This window comes from Dryas octopetala, chromosome 8, assembly GCF_963921425.1.
Source record: "Dryas octopetala chromosome 8, drDryOcto1.1, whole genome shotgun sequence".
In the NCBI taxonomy this organism is placed as follows: Eukaryota; Viridiplantae; Streptophyta; class Magnoliopsida; order Rosales; family Rosaceae; genus Dryas; species Dryas octopetala.
Window position 1 is genome coordinate 2,367,322 of NC_141373.1, and position 19,312 is coordinate 2,386,633.

The 19,312-nt window shown below is 37.5% G+C and overlaps 4 protein-coding genes across 8 annotated transcripts; 2 read left to right on the forward strand and 2 right to left on the reverse strand.

Moving 5' to 3' along the window:
* Positions 1–1,025: 1,025 nt before the first annotated feature.
* On the forward strand, positions 1,026–5,443 carry LOC147275917 (putative methyltransferase PMT3). Of its 4 annotated transcripts, none has more exons than XM_086252991.1 (8): positions 1,026–1,216; positions 2,030–2,397; positions 2,533–2,697; positions 2,793–2,975; positions 3,098–3,692; positions 4,217–4,329; positions 4,476–4,696; positions 4,952–5,443. In XM_086252991.1, the coding sequence occupies exons 2-8, from the start codon at positions 2,155–2,157 to the stop codon at positions 5,265–5,267; spliced, it is 1,836 nt and encodes a 611-aa protein (XP_086109117.1). In that variant the 5' UTR covers positions 1,026–1,216; positions 2,030–2,154; the 3' UTR covers positions 5,268–5,443. The 4 variants fall into 4 exon arrangements, with proteins under 4 accessions (XP_086109117.1, XP_086109120.1, XP_086109119.1 ...); XM_086252994.1 differs by lacking the exon at positions 1,026–1,216 and adding an exon at positions 1,249–1,393; XM_086252993.1 differs by lacking the exon at positions 1,026–1,216 and adding an exon at positions 1,445–1,664.
* A 1,042-nt stretch (positions 5,444–6,485) lies between these two features.
* Positions 6,486–13,359, reverse strand: HAP6 (ribophorin II (RPN2) family protein). The gene is made up of 20 exons (XM_086252990.1): positions 13,277–13,359; positions 12,996–13,147; positions 12,376–12,568; positions 12,198–12,287; positions 11,851–11,913; positions 11,454–11,523; positions 11,075–11,139; positions 10,640–10,694; positions 10,005–10,132; positions 9,768–9,883; positions 9,466–9,535; positions 9,125–9,229; positions 8,925–9,014; positions 8,691–8,839; positions 8,434–8,545; positions 8,274–8,357; positions 7,808–7,888; positions 7,503–7,727; positions 7,208–7,330; positions 6,486–6,897 (listed from the first exon to the last, which is right to left on the reverse strand). Exons 2-20 carry the CDS (start codon positions 13,142–13,144, stop codon positions 6,781–6,783), a joined length of 2,085 nt encoding a protein of 694 aa, XP_086109116.1. The 5' UTR covers positions 13,145–13,147; positions 13,277–13,359; the 3' UTR covers positions 6,486–6,780.
* A 604-nt stretch (positions 13,360–13,963) lies between these two features.
* Positions 13,964–15,743, reverse strand: NOP10 (nucleolar RNA-binding Nop10p family protein). Of its 2 annotated transcripts, none has more exons than XM_086254778.1 (4): positions 15,645–15,743; positions 15,244–15,321; positions 14,980–15,022; positions 13,964–14,307 (listed from the first exon to the last, which is right to left on the reverse strand). In XM_086254778.1, exons 2-4 carry the CDS (start codon positions 15,295–15,297, stop codon positions 14,210–14,212), a joined length of 195 nt encoding a protein of 64 aa, XP_086110904.1. In that variant the 5' UTR covers positions 15,298–15,321; positions 15,645–15,743; the 3' UTR covers positions 13,964–14,209. The 2 variants fall into 2 exon arrangements, with proteins under 2 accessions (XP_086110904.1, XP_086110906.1); XM_086254780.1 differs by having other exon boundaries at positions 15,244–15,318; positions 15,645–15,742.
* Positions 15,744–16,828: 1,085 nt separating this feature from the next.
* ABCI18 (non-intrinsic ABC protein 4) lies at positions 16,829–18,912 on the forward strand. Its single transcript, XM_086254218.1, has 3 exons — positions 16,829–17,619; positions 17,705–17,956; positions 18,690–18,912. Exons 1-3 carry the CDS (start codon positions 17,125–17,127, stop codon positions 18,756–18,758), a joined length of 816 nt encoding a protein of 271 aa, XP_086110344.1. The 5' UTR covers positions 16,829–17,124; the 3' UTR covers positions 18,759–18,912.
* The last annotated feature ends 400 nt before the right edge of the window (positions 18,913–19,312 follow it).

Consider the following 19,312-nt stretch of genomic DNA (forward strand, 5'->3'; position numbering starts at 1 on the left):
GTCGAAATTTCGTCAAATTCGCTGAAATTTCTTCAAAATAATTACAAAATATAGTAGGGTATTTGATAAAATCTCGATGACTCAAAAAAATGAAATTTTCGGCCAAATTCGAAATTTCATTCCTTGATTATGATAGAGTTATTAAATTTATTTACTTAAAGTTTATTGATCAATATTCAATTTATCTAAATTTGAATAGACAAAAGAATTTTACATATTATTTTAATTTAATGACCGTAATAGTACTGATTTAAAATTAAATTATTAACTTAAATAACTCAAATTTTGCTACAACAATTAAATTATTGTTATTACTTTCTTTAGAATTTAAATTAAACTAATTTTATATAGAATAACTTTATAAGAAAAATATTATTGAAAGGGAGATGGGATGAGGAGTAAGATCGGAGAGGAGACAACATGTTGAAATGTTCTTTGCATTTATAACTAGATGGTGATGAACTTCAACTCGGAAAGGTCAAGATCTAGTACTTCAAAAATACTTCCTCTTACCAAACACTAAACATAAAATATAGTGCTAGTAAATTCCATGTTCAAAACTCCCTAACATGAAGTTGTTGGATAGAAAATAAGAAATGTTTATATTGAATTTTCCATTAATTCAACTCAACTCAATGGTTAGTTAAATTCCCATAAAAAAAGGTTGGTTAAATTCCATCCCACTCTCTTAGATTTGATGCACCTACCTAAAAATTGTTGCCACTTAGATACATAAAAAAACAAATTGTTGCCACTTGCAAGTTGCAAGTTGCAAGTTGCAATTGACATCTTTTTTTATTTTTTTTCCTTTTGTAGCGAGAGTTGCCACTAGTAATTAATCATAAAAAATAAAAAGAAAAGAAATTTCGTTTTCAGGAGCGAAAATTTCCATGTGACGCGTCATCTGAACTAAACGACAAGCTGTATCTGTCGTGTTTTACACCGTCACCGTGTCACGCGGGTTCTCTTCCTCTGATTCTCGCTCTCGAACTCTTTTTCTTTTCTTTCTGTGTGTGAATGTGAGTGTTAGATCTCACTCTCTTTGTTTATTACTGAAACAGATTTATAGATCTCACACACACTCATCACCCAAATTCTCAACAAACAGCATAAATTTATTTATTGGTTCTTTATATTTTCATTGTATGCCACTCGCTCACTGATAAGGACCCATCTCTCTCTCTCTCTCTCTGCGAGCCAAATCTTTCACAACCAGGTACGTCCTTTGCACAATCCCCATTGAACATTGAGCCCCATGTACGTTTTCAGATCCATTAAAACTGTACAAACCCACTTACTAACTCTGTTTCCACAATGCCCATCTTCAACTTTGACTCTATCACGATTCGTATTCGTCTCTTGAATAAAGATCTGACTTTCAAAGAATATGCATGTCAGTATATCATTCAAATCGACCCTTTTAACTTTGGAAGTTAATATTGCCGACGCTTTTTTTTTGGTTTCACGAGCTGGGTCTTATCAATCTCTGTCAATTCTTGTTTGTTGAAGTTGAAGGTGTCGCATTTATAGCTGGCAACTGTCGGTGCTTTGCCTTTGTTAATGTTACATTTTTACCCTCCTTCCCTTTCATTCTTGTGCTTTCTTTGTGCCATTCGTTATACACCATTTATATTTCAGACATTTATTCTATGTATACAGATCAGGTACTGGTACTTTTCCAGCTTTGTTCCTCTTTGAATGAACTGGGTTAGATTTGATTTCGTTTCTACTTGCTGCGATTGAGTTTTAGTTGTTGGTACTTGATTCACTTGGGTTTGGCTGGTGTCGGTCTGTGGACATGTCGCACTGCTCTACAAGTTACTACTTTTTCAATAAGTTTTATAATTATAAAATGTTTTCCTTTTCCTATTCCTATAATATGATAAGATTCTTTGTTGCTATTTAACTAAATTGATTTATAGGGGTGTCTTCCTTAATCTTATATTTTAATTTCGTGGTTTGAATTATTGTATAATATAAGGGGTATGTAGTTCAATAAGTTGGAACTAACTAGTTTAAGCTTGTTCAGGTGATTGAAGCTATTTCTGAAGTGAGACATCGTCCACTTGGAGTAAAATCTGGCATCTTTTAGCTTGATATTGAACTCTGCATGTTGAAGGCAAAGTAAGGGTGATAATCTTTTTGGTTGCAACAATGTCGCGGGGAAGAGCTGATGGGAGCCAAAGGAAATGTTTGGTCACCTCAGTTCTAGTTTTGGTGATCATTTGTGGTTTCCTATACATGTATTCCAAAAAGGATGGTTCCTCTCCTCTGGAGTATGGCAATAAAATAAGAAAATTTGGTTCTACATACTTGGGTGTGGATGAAGATGTTGATGAGTCGCCTCCCAAACTTGGTGATGATGAAGCGGATGGTATTATACTGAAGAGCATACCTGTGAGTTATCTTGGCTAACTTATTATCTGTGCTTTCTCTTTATACTAACTATTAATTTATCTGAGTTCTCTTATTTTTATGCTCGCGTATACTAAACTAATACAAGATTTCTTGTGTTGGTTTCCAATGTTGAAGGTTTGTGATGATAGACATTCGGAACTGATTCCTTGCTTAGACAGAAACCTCATTTACCAGTCAAGATTGAAGTTGGATCTGGCTGTGATGGAGCATTATGAAAGACACTGTCCGCTGCCTGAAAAGCGATTTAACTGTTTAATTCCTCCTCCACCTGGATACAAGGTGAGTCCATCAACTGGATTTGAGGAAACTTTGTATTGTATACTATCTTTCACTTGAATTATAGTAAGGAGTGTTTCTGCTGTTTTCCTGAATAGATCCCAATCAAGTGGCCTAAAAGCAGAGATGAGGTATGGAAAGTAAATATACCTCATACGCATCTTGCAACTGAGAAGTCTGACCAAAAGTGGATGGTTGTCAAAGGTGAAAAGATTGGATTTCCTGGTGGAGGTACTCACTTCCATTATGGAGCTGATAAGTACATTGCATCAATGGCAAATGTAAGTCAATTGGCCCCTTCACAATGGGGGCAAAAGTAACTAGTCAGTAGTCAAATCATGTAAATTTGTGATTTTTTCTTTCGTGATAAAAGCAATGATCTATTCTTGGTTTGGATTTGCAGATGCTCAACTTTCCCAACAACAATTTGAACAATTTGGGAAATGTCCGGACAGTCCTTGATGTTGGCTGTGGTGTTGCCAGTTTCGGAGGATACCTGCTTTCTTCTGATATTATTGCAATGTCCGTGGCACCTAATGATGTTCATCAAAATCAGATCCAGTTTGCATTAGAGAGAGGAATTCCTGCATATCTTGGCATTTTAGGGACAAAAAGACTCCCTTACCCAAGTAGATCTTTTGAACTGGCACACTGTTCTCGCTGTAGGATTGATTGGCTTCAAAGGGATGGGATACTTCTTCTTGAGCTGGATAGGTTACTCAGACCAGGAGGCTATTTTGCCTACTCATCTCCTGAAGCCTATGCACAGGATGAAGAGAATCTGAGAATATGGACAAAGATGAGTGCCCTTGTGGAACGGATGTGTTGGAAAATAGCTGCTAAAAGGAACCAAACTGTTATTTGGGTCAAACCTCTGACTAATGATTGTTACATGGAAAGAGAGCCTGCTACTCAACCTCCCCTCTGCAGATCGGATGATGACCCCAATGCTGTCTGGAATGTCAAAATGGAGACTTGCATCACACCATACTCTGACCGTGAGTATTATTTCTTCTATTTTACCAATAATTGCCATAATCTCTGTGCTTTGCTGTCTCGAGGACTCTCAAAATAACATGCAATAACTCTTTCAAGTCAATCACATGTTGTCTGAGTTGATTGAATTTGAGAATTACTAATCTAAAAATTGGACAAGTAGTACTGTAGATGCATAATACTTTGTGTTATCTTGTAGTTTAATACCAGTTTTTTTGAAATAGCCACCACATAACCAAACCAAAAATAGTCACTTTTATCTTGGACTGTTGTTACGCTTTTGGCTTCTAATTTCAAACTGCAGTGTTTTAGTAAAGACATTTCACATTTCAAAGATCTTTTCTTTATATGGTTATCATTGCAAAAGTAAATAAATAAACTCTATAATAACCATGCACCATTTCCTTTTACTTTAATATGTTTCATCGTGTTGTGTAGCTTTATCAGCCTTTTGTAATAACTTAAGTGAATTAGCATTGAAAGTTGAAAGTGCACTAATGGTTTACTGGTCTGTGACTCTGCTCAGAAATCCAGAGATCAAAAGGAAGTGGTTTGGCTCCTTGGCCTGCTCGATTGACTACACCACCCCCGTGTCTTGCTGATTTCGGCTATTCTAATGATGTATTTGAAAAGGACATGGTAATCTTCATGATACCTTGTATCTTTTTTCTTTTTCTTTTTTTTCTTCTGTGAATAACTCGTGTATGCTCTACCTGGGTATATTTGCCTATACAAAAACAGAGACACCCAAGTACTTGGTGTATGACACGATTGATGTGGTGCAGGAAGTTTGGCAGCAAAGAGTTGACCATTACTGGAATCATTTGAGCCCAAAGATTAATTCTGACACACTGAGGAACGTGATGGACATGAAGGCAAACATGGGTTCATTCGCAGCTGCTTTGAAGAACAAGAATGTTTGGGTTATGAATGTGGTGCCAGAGGACGGACCTAACACACTTAAAATAATATATGACAGGGGCCTGATAGGCTCAGTACACAACTGGTACGTTTAACAATTTTGATAAGAAGTACTCACTGATTGGGTTGGCTTGAAAATTTTTGAAATTTGTTTTTCATACTCACTCCCCATATGATTGGGACAGAGGGAAGGATGATGATGAAGATGATACTCACTGTTGGTTTGATAAATTAGAAAATGAAAAACTGATTTGTTTTTCATACTTACTCACTTTAAATAGAAACTTTGTAAAATTTTAAACCATTTTGCTCTTGGTGGTCTTTGGTGCACTTGTGACAGGTGTGAAGCCTACTCAACCTACCCACGAACCTACGATCTACTTCATGCATGGACCCTCTTCTCTGATATTGAAAGGAAAGGATGTAGTGCCATAGATTTGTTGATTGAGATGGATCGCATCCTCCGGCCCAAAGGTTTTGTCATTGTCCGTGATAAGCGGAAGGTGGTGGAGTATATAAACATTTATATGAAGGCATTACACTGGGAAGCAGTGGCTATTGCTGATGCAGAGGGAGGCTCTGATGAAGATGATACAGTACTCATTATCCAGAAAAAGCTTTGGCGTACGAGTGAGAGCTTTAGGGACGTAGAATAGCATGATATGATCCCGGCATTTCAGGCTTAAGGTGGTGCTGGTTTTATTTTTAATTTTGTTGCATTTGCTCTTGTTTAATCTTTTTTTTTTTTTTTTTTCAATCTTCTTTATTCCTCTAATTGAAACAGAAAAGGTCACCAATATGTTTTTCATTATATTTATAATTCATTTGATAATTGTAAGATAATCAATTTCTGCCATTAATTGGAGAAAAGTAGAGGCTATCCATGGGCTAACATGCTAATTAAAATGTGTTTGGATTCCCAACAATATTTATTTGAGTGCTCTAAATTGACCACCCTAAATTTTTATCAACTCTGCCCTTAAATAAACTCAAACTTAATAAATTAAAATAAAATAAAATAAAATAAACACCTGAAAACCCAAACCCAGATCCCAATCTGACCCTAGCCATTGCCCACCTAAACGCTGTCTCCTGCCACCGCCTACCACACCCACGTCTTCGTCGTAATCGCTGAGAAGGGTAGTGAGGGTAGTGCCTGTACACTCTCGAGGTGTTCCAGCACATGCTGCTCTGTAATGTCAGCTCCTACAATGGCACGCCACTCCTCATGTCTTTCCCCAGACACGCGCTTACAATGTTATAGCAAGGCACTCGCTGCTGACCCCAATTTTCTATCAGAAGCCAAGAAGTACTTGCTGGAGATGGTGGGAAAGGGGATGAGACCCACTCCCAGTACCTACACGGCGGTGTTCAAGCTCTTGGCAATTGCAGATAAGGCCAAGGAGGGCAAGGAGTTCATGGAGGAGTTGAAACCTAAGGGGTTTGTGGCTGACGAGAAGGCTGAGGGAGGAGCTTCAAAGAGGAATAGTGGCTACAAGTGTTATCAGCATTCTCTTTGGCAAGCAGATTGCTCAAGTTCAAAGAGGAAAATGGAAATGTCTCTGAGATTGTAGTTAGCTTCCCTCCTTGGCTAGGGATTATGATTTGCTTGATATGTGTTTTGTTAAGAAGTTAGAAAGTTGAAATTAAATGGAAATGTCGATCCGACCCTACTAGCATTTGCATCTTTCTTTCTATAGAGAGATCTGCTGTGAGTGAACCACGCACACAAAGGTCATGCTTATAAGAGAGAACCATGTCATCTTGCACTCTTGAATTATTTTCACTTCCTAATGCCATGCTTTAAGTTTACAAGTCAGCTAAAACATATGACTAATCAACCAACATGCGATTATTGTCCATCATGCACGGGATAGAAAAGGACTTAAATATTGACTAGTGCAGTTCCTTTCAAGTTACGTACCTTTAAAATGTCAGTTACAGCAACGATGTGAAAGATCAAGACCGTGGGTAACTTCCTTTTGCAATAAAATATGATTGTGGGTAATAAAATTCTAAAGTGACAGGTACAGGTATAAGTCTAACATAACATAGTCCTACAAAATTGGTCTAAACCCCACCCACAGTTTCTGTTCAAAGGAAAATTTCCTCATCCTTCTTTTGATCTCCTCTCTCTAAAACTGGAAATTTCTTAATTTTCTTTTGTTCTCAAGCAGATTTCAACTTGGCTGATGTAGAGGCCAGATGGGAAAGAACCCCGTGTCCCACAAACAGCAAGAAAGCTCCCAAGAATCCAAGCGCTTTCAGGGTCGTGAATAGATCCAACTGTACATGGAACAAACAAGTAAATAGGCAAGTCCTTTGAAAAGCATAATCGATGTGCACAAAAGAAAAAAGGAAAAAAAAGAAAAGAAAGGCTATTTACAAAAATGCCTAATCTAGCAAAATAAGAACTCGCAAAGCTGCCTGACAAAATGCATTGAAAAGCCGTCACAAATTAAAGTAAGAAATCTTACTTTGAAATATTATTATTGTTGTTACTATGTATGTTAATGTTATTTGGTGACGTTCTAGAACATGTGACCCTATACTTAAGATGGGGTCATCCAGAAGTAAAGACAAATGAATGGCATACCTTGAGCCAAAAAAGCAGATAGAGCAAAAGAACTGCTGCAATGCCAACATGGAATAGGATGGCAAAAGTGGCTGGAACTGCTGAAGTAGGGAAGTTCTTCAGATTAACCCCCATGCGTAATAGCTGTTTAATACATAAGATAAGGTTAGCCAAGATTACCCCACTATCAAGCCCAATCTGGCTACAACTCTATAAACCAACTTGGATTTTCCTAGGGTGAGATTTGAGCATAAAATGCTAAAACATTTCTGAGCCAAGTGACAATAAGATTAAGGATTCACTTATAAAGACTCACCCCAACCAAAAATCCAATCAATGGCAAAAGCAGAAGACCCAAGAAAGCAAGTGAGAGCTCCTGAGAAGGACGCTTTTCTGGAGCCCTAAAGATATGGGTTATCTCTGCTTTGGGACCATATTTTGAGTATGGATCAACAGCCGGCGAAGGAGGGCGGGAGGCCTTCTCAGGTGCTTCGGGTAGATCCAATTCAACGCGGCCAATATCCCGGAAGAAAGAGTTTTCCTGGAAAAGAAAACAACAATTTTCTCATATCACAAGAGGATAAAAGCAGTTTGAATAACTTGAGGTGAAGTCATGCTTACCATTACTGCATCGCCCACAGTTAATTGAAGGTCATAACTACCTGAGAGATAGTAAAACTTCTCGACCAATCCAAGAAAATCCTGCAAAACAAAATAACAACAATGAGCAAAATAAAGAAATTAAAATTCTCCAAGGGTAATCCATGACCCAAGATGGTGAAAGCTGAACCTTTCATTTCAGAGTGTTCAAAATTAATCAGGTATTCAGACATTTATTTTTAGAAGGTATTCAGAAATTTTAAATAAGGGGTTTAGCACAGTATCAGCTGAACAGATAAATAAATAAAAAAAAAAATCAAATTCTAGTTTGCCAAAGCAGCTCTGAACAGCTGCACACTGAGTGTTCGTGTAAAACAGGTCAACTATGAGGGAATTTGTGTGCATGGCCCATGTATACTTTCAACAGACAGGTATTATTTAAAATAAGCTGTAAATAAATTCAAGGATAAAATGAAAGAAACTTAACTAGTATTATCTCAAATTTTTTGCCGGAGTTCCCCACCACAAAGATATGTTCAACCTTGGTCTCATGTCTCAATTTGAGAAATACCTGCAGCGCAATAAACTTCTAAATAAACTGACCAGAGAGAAGTTAATTCAAGAAGTAGACACGAAGAACTACAAACCTGATGTGGTTTAAATGCACGCCCAAAAGGAGTGGTCAATTGAAAGGATAGGCGCAGTTTTTGGAGGTGGTTTGCTGATAATGAGACAGCATTTTCTCCAGCTAAATCTAGTCTGGTAAACAATGAGGTAGAAGCAACAAAAAATTAATTCATGTAACAATTATAAAGCACATTGACTTTATGATTACAAGCATCCAATACGCAAATGAAAATTCAGGAGGATCATATACTATAGCTGTAAACATAACACAACGTACTTTTTCTGGGTTTCTATGCTCCCAATGTCACTATCAAGTACTGCAATCTCTGCATTGTCAATTTTGATAACTCCTGTGACAAATATCCGTACTTGAGTAGAGCCACCAGTTGCATAAACTTTTTCATGTTCAGAATCATGAAGAGCCACCTACAAAGCATTTGGTTAACTCATTAAAAATTGAGAGCCAGATGAAAGTTAAACAAAATGCTAAAAAGAAAACAAACAGGAGTACCTCAAAGACAAATATGTAATTTCCAACATCGACACTTTCTGGAAAAACATCCAAGAAATGGGACCCACTTTCCTTGTCAAACTTGAGCTCCTACAACACACATGATAAAGAAGGTGAACCAAGGTCCATTCATGAAATGTGAGTAAACCATATCTACCAAGAAAACATGTCAGAAGTAGCATAAAATAGTTATTGCGCACCTGGCTCTCAATTATGGAAGCATCTTTTGAACCAGAACTGAAAGCTCGCACCAACTTAACTGTCAGAGGAGGTGCACTTGAACCAAGAACGGTATTCACTTTAACCTGATTAAAATTTATGTACAAACCAACATACCTAAATTAATCAAAGCACATGATTTGACATAAACAACGTTTTGTTAAATATATTTTTCCCACAATTTTGCTCAGCTCATAAATCTAAATACCTCGCACCAACGAGGACAAGAGAAGGGTATATATAATTTGATTATTCAACAATTATAATTGACTATTCGACAATCATTTACAAAAAGGCATAATGTGATGATTAATTGACAAACCTTGAGCTGGTCTTTCTTGGTCAATGAAAGCACTGTAGCTGGAAGTGATAAAATCAGTGGGATAGAAACCCTGCACCAGCAAAAAATAAAAGTACAAAGTTAGGAGACAATAAAAGAAAAGTAATAAACTGCAAGAAAGATGGAAAATGCAAATCATAAAAAAAGAATGATAAAACACAGAAATTATTTCTTCAAAAAACACTACCAGTGAAGAGCCATACACAAGAATCCATTGGACAATAAAAATATGGAAAATAATCATGGAGAATTAATTCAATTTAAGAAAAAGAGATTGCACTTGCTTATTGCTTTCCAAACAAGCTAACGAGTCTATTTGGTTGAAGAAGTCTTTGGCATTGCCAGGAATTCCAATTCCGAGGAAGAATTTTGCCAAACCCAATATCTTGTCCCCTGGAACCTGCAAACTCAAATCTAATGCATTAGAATGCATTCTACTGCCAAACAACCACAACCCTTCCCCTCTTCCCCCCCAATACCAAAGAAAACGAAGCATGCTCTTCACGTATGCTTACAGTCACCTTTAAGTTTCCAGATGTCACAGCTGTAAACGCTGTCAATCCTTTAACAACAGAAGCGGTAGTTGAAAGAGGACTCTGATGCTCGCGCAGATCAACAACTTTTTCGTCAAAATAAACAGCCCCATCATCTAAAAGAATATAGTTAATTAGATTAGCCATATGATGATATATAATAACAGAAAAACCAGTAAATAAAATGACGAAACCACATGCAAACTTCAACGTCAAATGATGTTTCATAGAAATGACACAAACACTTGTACATACACATAAAAAAGCATGCAGGTTACCAGGCTACCAAGCTCATTTGCATTATGTCAAACTTACTTGGGTATCACTACAATAATAGATATAAAGTTCCATTGATTCCATCACGACAAAAGATGCAATTAAAGTCACTATCAAATTATCACCCAACAAAACAAAAATTTTTGCACCACAGTCATGGTACAAAAACTGAGAAAAATGAAGATTTAAAACTTCACATAATAAGGTCATGAACAAATTACATGTGGGTATAAGACTATTACAACTTATAATCTACAACATCAAAAGTTCTAGCATAAAGCAAGAGATGAAAATAAAAAAAAGTCCTATAAAGAGACATATGTTGGTTGAAAAAAAGCTACACATACCGTATTTCTCCACACTATCAAAAAGCTTCAAAACATCACTTTTCAATGTACCAATCTGTACACAGAAAGAAAACATTATGAGATATTAACAAAATACAGTTAACATAACTATATTACATGCACAACAAACAAAGAAAACATACAGTAACAGAGTAAAAGAACAGTATACTAGTAAGATCTATAGAACTGAGTACACAGCTATCTCAAATAAGGCAAAATGGAACAGAAAATAGATCCAGAGATATTGGTGACTAATGACTTGGTCAGTGTCTGAAGATATCTCAATTTGGACCGAAATCTCTTCTGTTAACAAGTGAAATGGCAGGAAATTTTCTTCATGTAAATGAATGGTTCACAATTATGATAGGTACAGGTTTAAAAACATTTAAAGCTTATGTTGGTTCATATATAAGAAAGGAAAAGAATGTATAGTACCTTAGACTGATCAATTTCAGAAGATGCTAATGAGACAACTCCAGCAAGTGCTTCAAGCGCTAATCCTGCAAGAGTAATGGTAAGTTAAAGTAGTGAGTATAAGCCATGTACGGTTATAAAGAATCTATACCATGTTTCTTAAGCAGCTTATGGTAAAGATGCAACTTTGATGGTAAAACAAATACTGGTGATCATAACCAAGTGCTACTAATCCCACTCTAATGAATAGATATCTAGGATCTAACTCATAGAGGGAAGAAATTTAGGAGCAGAGGGAAATTACTGATTTTGTAGCCAATACATTACCGATTGATCAAAAAAGTTTTCCATGTGACAAATAAGCAACATAACATTTAAATGATTTCTGGAAAATCATTACCAGCAGCATAGGTACTAGACTCCGGATTATCAGAACTGTAGCGCCACCTTCCGTCACTCTGGCTCAAAGACTGCCATAAAGTGTCACAGTTACTCAAACATTCAACAAAAGGCAGCAATCTAGTTATGTGTGACATTCCCAACAAAAAAAAAGGTGATTGCAAAAGTGGAAAAATAATTGAGGTCAGACTCATCAGAACCAGGATCAACTCTTGTACTGAATGACCTATGCCGACCAAAAACTCACCACAAGAACATTGCAAAAAGAAGGTGAGGGTGTGACCAGATGCTAAGCCTCATCTGGCATAGCAAGTTCTGCCATGACCAGGGTGTAGCCAGAAATGAACCTATTTTCAAGTTTCAACTAAGAAATGCCACTAGTGGCTGTGGGAACCAACCTTGATAGAATGGAAAATTCCATCAGCATCAGCAAGAAGTACATCGACTTCCGAACTTTGATCCTGCCGCAAGAAAAAAAAAAAAAGTTAAAAAAAGTTATTGGGAAATAATGCACAATTTAAAGATATATAGACCTAAAATTGAGTCCCTTGCATAGAAGTATATCAATTAAAGAGTAACATTCTTGAAAATATCATTTTTGCCATGCACAGGATTGAAATTTTTTCTCAAATCACCAATTCTATATATTGAAATCTGCAGCCAAACTTGATGCATCAGACCAAAAGGAAAATATAAACCTGAATTGGACAGTGCTGCCAAAATATTATTTTTTTCGACAATTTACCTTAATAAGTACCAAACTTCCGATTGAGTAATAGATGTCTAGCAATGAACTTGCACCATTGACAACACCTTTAAGTCTTGAAGCAATGCCCTAGACAAAGAGAATAAAATTAAGCACCAACTGCAGCAATGGCTTTCAAGCTGAGAACAAAACAAGGGTGCTAAAGAGTCAATAGTACCTCCAAAACGTCCTTGTTAACCTCGCATTTCAAAAAGCTGTTAACCTTTAAGGCGTAGAACAAATCCTTTGGGGCAGAAGACGATGACCGAAGTTTGTCCAAAACAGACTGACAAGTATCAGTGCCTATATCAGACTTCTTATCAATCCCAAGAACCTCAAATGATCTTAGGGCTTCATATGCCTCTTCTAAACTGTCAACAATTTACCAAATCATATAATTAGATTCCTTTCAGCTTAAATTATCGGATTTGGGAGGTCAAAACAAATAGAATTGACTATAACCAATGTCCAAATAATGCGCATAGCAGTTAGACAGACTCTGGATAGCCAAATTACTCTAATCGTGCAAATAAAATCAAAGTCAAGCACAATCAAAAACTAAAAACACATTGCGAGTAGAATGTAGGGAAAAAAAAAAATGAAACGGAAGCCTCAAATCTCAGAATTATCAGTGGTGACGCCACATTAAAATGAAACAAAGCCGTTCAATTGAATTGGTTCATCCAAATGATTATTTCATATTGTTTTTCATTTTCTCGGGATTCAAACAGAAAATAACCAAAGAAGAAATCACCAAAGAATAAAAAAGCAACCATTTTCGAGTTTTATTTAATTCACCTGGCGAAGGATCCATCGGCGGGCGTGAAGAGCTCTGAAGCTGCGGATCGGTGAGAGCCGGAGATCGGTTGGAAGACGGAAGCAGCAGCTACGCAGATCGTGGTCGCCAAAATCAGCACCAGAAATCCCCCTAGGTTTCTGGTAGTCATTTCCTGAAACAGTACAACAAAGTCAACAGCTTCAGATACACATATATACACACACGACGTACATTTATGTATACACAAATACGCGATTTGTGAATTGAACGCTAGGGTTTTAGATCGGGAGAAGGAACGTACGGAATGCGTTAGAGAGAGAGTTTGGTCAGTGTGCTGAGCGAGCCTCTGGACGCGAAGACTAGTAGTGCGCAGTGAAGACTGAAAGTGAGTGTAAGCTAAGAACGAGGCCGTCAATGAGTTTGGTCTGGGGTTGAGTACCGAGTGAGTTCCGATTCTGTGTTGGGCTTTATTCAATTCGGGCTTCGCCCACTTCACGGAATGGAGGCCCATGCATAGCATATTTCTTTTTTTTTTTGCTAGAAATATTTCTTTTTCTTTTTGCTATTCACACACCCAAACGGAAACGGACAAAACATTTGAAAAAAAAAATTTCCTAATCAATTTTCAATGTTTACCCCAATCTTGTATTTTATGTCTTTAAAACTTTAAATGACTCCAAAATAAAATTTGGCCTCCAACTTTGTTTAAACTTTTTATTTTATTTATACAAGAGTGGAAGAACCTTTATTTGTACAAAGTACTCAAATTTAGTGCAGGGCAAAGAAGGAACATAGATGTGGCACATAATTAGTCATCCTTGTTGGGGGTATAACATTCACAATACTTGAAGTTGCATGATTAAATTGAACTTTTAAGTAGTCATTTCTTATTAAAGGATTCAATCCTGACAATTTACCAAGAAGCTCGACTTCATGTGCTTGAGCATGTGAGTGCTCAAATACAGCCAAACCCAGGATTTATAGAATATAGTCCTTAAATTCTAGTAGATATAAAAAATGATAAAAGGTAATTTTACAAAACAGATTTTATAATAATCTAGTACACTTCAAAAACTTAACAATAACCAGTCTACAGCCATTTGAACTACTGCTACATTACTGGTGGTAGACATATCCAGTTACAGTCCCCAAACGAAAGGTCCAACAAGATAACACTCCTAGTAAGCTATACTTCAGAAGGTAGACATGAAAGCATCTGAACCCTGTGAGGCACTTAATATTTTAGAGGTGACTGCTGGGTTGGCAACAATCCGAAGCGCTTCTTCAGAAGAAATCTTTGCCTCGAATATTTGTCATCAGGGGAGAAACGGGCTGCAGTTGATAATGGAGAAAGGAACAGATTAGTAACACAAGGAACTGAGAACTTTCCATAAGCAGAATAGAGAACTCGCCATCAGTACACTTTCTAATCTCATCACAAAGATTGTGAAAATGGTCCAACCAAATCAGAAAACACCATATTCTGGCAAAATCCGGTACCCAATCCCAAAAACGTGATAAAAAGTGAATCAGACCATCAACACCTTGAAAGCATTTTCCTTATTCGAAACCCATGCCAAATATATACAGCACACAACCATTCAGATCCAGATATGATATTTTCATGTATTTAATTTGGAAACCAACAGAGAAAGACATAAGTTCCAGCCATCATATATTTTACAATGGCAACAAAAGTCTAAATGACTCTTGGCAGATTACAATTTCAAGCATCTAGAAATTTCAGTAGATGGAATATAGAATATCTTAAGACAACTGGCAGGGAACTTAGAACTACTGTCACCATGTTAGCAGTGAACAGTCAATATCCTGGATGGCATAGCTTAGTGACAAGTTAACAACAACACTAATGTCATTAGCCGAGAACAAACGAACAACATGACATGAGATCCTCACAACGTAACCATCATTGTGAAAACGTATTCAGACGACTAATAAAGCAGCAAAGAGTGTAGCCGACCCAAATAAAACGAAATATCTTACCTGGATGGGCAGATTGAGTAGCCAGCCCCAGTGGTGATTCTTTCTGCATTCAGAAAAGTCAAGAGAAGATCAATGATCGCAATGACAAAAGGGAGAAAAAAGCCCAAAGGTCAACACGCAATTTATGCAAATCAATAACTATTGAAACTTCATTACTCTATAACATCAACAACAGTCACATTGAACTGAAATTAGACACTGAAACTCCAGTACATCAAATTGAAATATTGACACAGAGCCAAAATATTAAAAATCATTACAAACCTTAGTGGTGTAAACTTTATCGCCATTCTCGTTTATGTAGAACTGGAGATACATGGTACCTGATTGTTATTCAACCTGCTGAAAATCAAAGAAATGTTGTAATAAAATCCAATAAAAATTTCTTCTATATAACTTAACACACTGAATATTGCACAACAATATTTGGCAGCCATATCCAAAGTGACTTAGAAACCCAGACAAAACCCTAAAACTTACTTCTCTGAGGGCCTTTCTAGTTGCTAGTATTTCAACCCTAAAACCCTAACCAGTAAGAGCCCTTACAAATTCTAATACTAAGTTCTACCAACAAAAATCCCTCATACTTCTCAATTTTCATCATGAGAAGGTGCTTAGAAAACCTTTGAATAGTTAGTTCTTGTAAAGAAAGATTAAATTCGTACCTGAAAGCTCGAAATGTAGGCGGGAGAGAAGAAGCTCGATGTTCGTGCTAGGGTTTAAGACCAGCGGACGGGGGAGTTTTTCAGAAAATATAGGCTTCGTGAGAGAGACTTTTACAAAAGTACCCTTCTCTTTATTCCAAATTACCCTTTATTTGTTGTGTTCATGGCACAAGCCAAGCCCAATCTCTGACCCAGTTTGCTTTTGTTGGGCTGAAATGAGGCTTGGGCTGACATCTGCTTGAGACAAGAAAATTCCAAGGCCCAACAGATTGGCAAATGCAAACTATGGGCTTAGAAATATTCAAAGGGTTTGTGGCAAAAAAAAAATATATATATTCAAAGGGGTAATCGTCAAACTTAGCTCCAAACAAATATTTCAAACTTATCAATTTTACCCCTCTCCATCAGTTTAGTTTTCATTTCTTTACAACTTTAAGGTATTCCATAGTTACAAGTTCAAGGTCTATGATCCTAGGTTTGAGATCCCTCCGGTCTGAGATTTGGAGTCCAACATCCAATGTTCAAGTTCAAAGTATAAGCTTTGGTGGTATGAGATTCTAAACTTTGAGTTTTTCAACTCAATTGAATTATAGGAACTAATTTGATTTTGCATAATCATCCTATGTAACATATGGATGGATTATGAAATACATATAGTGGTTGAGTTTAACACATGAATGGATAAATGATGAAACGCATATAGTGGTTGAGTTTAACACATAAATTGTTTACGCTATAATACTATAAAAAAATTTAAACATAAAATTTGATTATGAGTATAAAAGTTTACTTAAGATTTAGTTATGTAAACTTCGCATTCACAAAAGATTATCTCATTCAACAGATTCAATAATTCTAATTTGAAAATTCCATTATTTCGAGGAATGAGAATAACACTCCCAAGCAAGAACTATATACATGAAACAAACAATCATTGTATATCAACAAACCAAACATTCATTTTAGACGTGTATTCTTTGTGAAGTCAATTTTGTGGCATGTGTGCTAATGGGATGGGCTTGCGTGTAGAATGTGTGTATATTGTATAACATCACAATCAGGTGGCAAATTCTGAGCGTCTTTTGGTGATCTGGTCCCGTGGTCCGTGTTTTGTCTTCTCGGTTTCAATTTGTGATTTGTCTACAAGCCAAGCCCAAAAGCAATGGAATAAGGGCAAAAAGGTAATCTCCCCCACCCACGTCTCCATAGACAATTCAGTTGACCTTTCAGGCACTCTGCTTCCAACCCACGTCTTCTCTGCAAAATTCTCATTGAAAGTTGAAACCTTCCCCTCACCTTCATATCACTTCATCCTCTCTTCAAATTCACGTCAAATTCTTCTCAAATTCAAATCAAATTCATTTCCCAACTGCCTCAACGAAAATCGAAATTAAGAAATTAAGTTCCCTAATTATCACCTACATTGCTCAACCGAATCCGACAAAGCTCGAAATCTTGCCATCACTTCGATCCCGAAACGATGTCGTTTGAGGAGGAGGAGGAGGCGTTCGAGCACACGCTTCTCGTCGTCCGCGAGGTCGCGGTCTACAAAATCCCGCCGCGGAGCACCTCCGGCGGGTACAAGTGCGGCGAGTGGCTCCAGTCCGACAAGATCTGGTCGGGTCGACTCCGGGTCGTGTCGTGCAAGGACCGTTGCGAGATCCGGCTGGAGGATCCGAACTCCAGCGAGCTCTTCGCGGCCTGCTTCGTCCTCCCGGGCCAGCGCGAGAACTCCGTCGAGACCGTGCTCGACTCGTCGCGATACTTCGTGCTGAAGATCGAGGACGGCACCGGCAAGCACGCCTTCATCGGGCTTGGGTTTGCAGAGCGAAACGAAGCGTTTGATTTCAACGTGGCGCTGTCGGACCACGAGAAGTACGTCAAGAGAGAGAGCGAGAAGGAGGCCAATGGCGGCGGCGAGACCAGCGACGACAGCCACATCGATATTCATCCGGCCGTCAATCACAGATTGAAGGTAAAAGAATTTAAATTTAAAATTAGATTTTAATTTGATTTATGTTTGAATTTTCAATGAATTTATCTACATTTGGGATTTGCAGGAAGGAGAAACGATAAGGATAAATGTGAAGCCCAAGCCGACGAGTGGGACTGGGATGCTGTCGGCAGCTGGGCTTTCCGGGTCGGCGAAGCCCAAACCATTGGGCCTGGCCCCGCCACCCGGGGATGGCGGGAAGATCCGGTCGGCTCTGCCACCACCGCCCAATGATCCTGTTGCTGCTAGAATCAGCTCCAGTGGTCTCAAGTCACCGCCGCGGAGTTCCGACCCTTTATCCGATCTTTCTCCAATTGAGGTATGGAAATGTAACACAGTTTTCCTTTGGGATTGAATTGCTTGTTTAGTTGAAATTCCTGCGTATCTTGGTTGAACTTATAGAAATGTTGTAGTAACTAGTAAGAGTGAAGTGGGTTCAAAATCAACATGGAATGTCTGTGAGTTTTGATGATCATTAGCTATAAAATTTGCCATACAAATTAGCTGACTAAGATAGAAAGGACGAGGGTCTTGTGGTTCAATGGGGAGCTTCAGTATGCAGCAATTTTCTGTTGTCTATCCATGTTTTTTTGTCTTGAAGGGTGTTCATGACTGGCTTATAGCTTTTACCTGCATGTGGCACATGCTTGTCACAAATGTTCCAACATGTGATGGTGTCTTTTCCAGTACTTTAGTTACTGATTGACTGGGCTCTAATCCCATTCTCAGAAAGGCAAGCTGAGAATGAGTAGTTTTTGTCCTCAGATTATTGTCTAGTGGTTCGAACCATGTAGGATCAGATTTCAATCCGAAAGCTTAGTTCTTGCAAAATTATTGTATTTTTTATTTCAGCTACTTTCTACTCCAGTCATCTTCCATGCATGCCTTGTGTTTATTTTTTGGTTGATGTACTTCTTCTCCAACACAAAGGAAAGGAAGATTACCTCTTCTAGTAAAAAATATAAATGTTTTATGGACATTTGCATATTGCCTTTTGGTGAACCTTGTTTACAATTGTAATTGATGGTATATGTGCTCATTATTATTTCCAGAGGACTCTTCCTCCGGCAACTGGATCCGGATCAACTAAGTCGAACGCAGCAGGATGGGCGGCTTTCTGATTGTGATTTGTGAGCATATGTTAATTACCATCGGGTCTTCATTTAATTTTTTCAAGAGAAAGTGAGGAATGAATATGTGAGAAAAGAAAGAAAGAATACTTCCATATATGGAAAATAATATATTGAAATAGATTTCAATCTTCTTTTGTCCTACTGACTACTGTGAATTTTCTTTGTGCCGGCTCTTTGTCAACTTTAAATTTCAAGTTTTCGCATCTATAATAGAGAAATGTGTCATTATCTGTTTCATTTGCCATTGCCTTTTTCTATTCTTTGTTGGACGACAATACCAATACATGCATTTTGCAATTTTACATGTTCTGGTGGACTATGATTGATTGTCATTTTGCGTTCGATATTGTATGTAATTATTTATTCCTTTGAAATAAGCTCGACCTAAAACAGCACTGTCTGCCCAGTAACGAAGGTGGCATTTGAATCATTCTGGTAAAGGTCACGTGTCCGGACTGATAGAAACTAGAAGGGTGAATTGAAGGATTTCTTTATCGTTTTCCGTTTAACCAAAGGTCCAAATCTTTGCAAAAGCCTGAAAC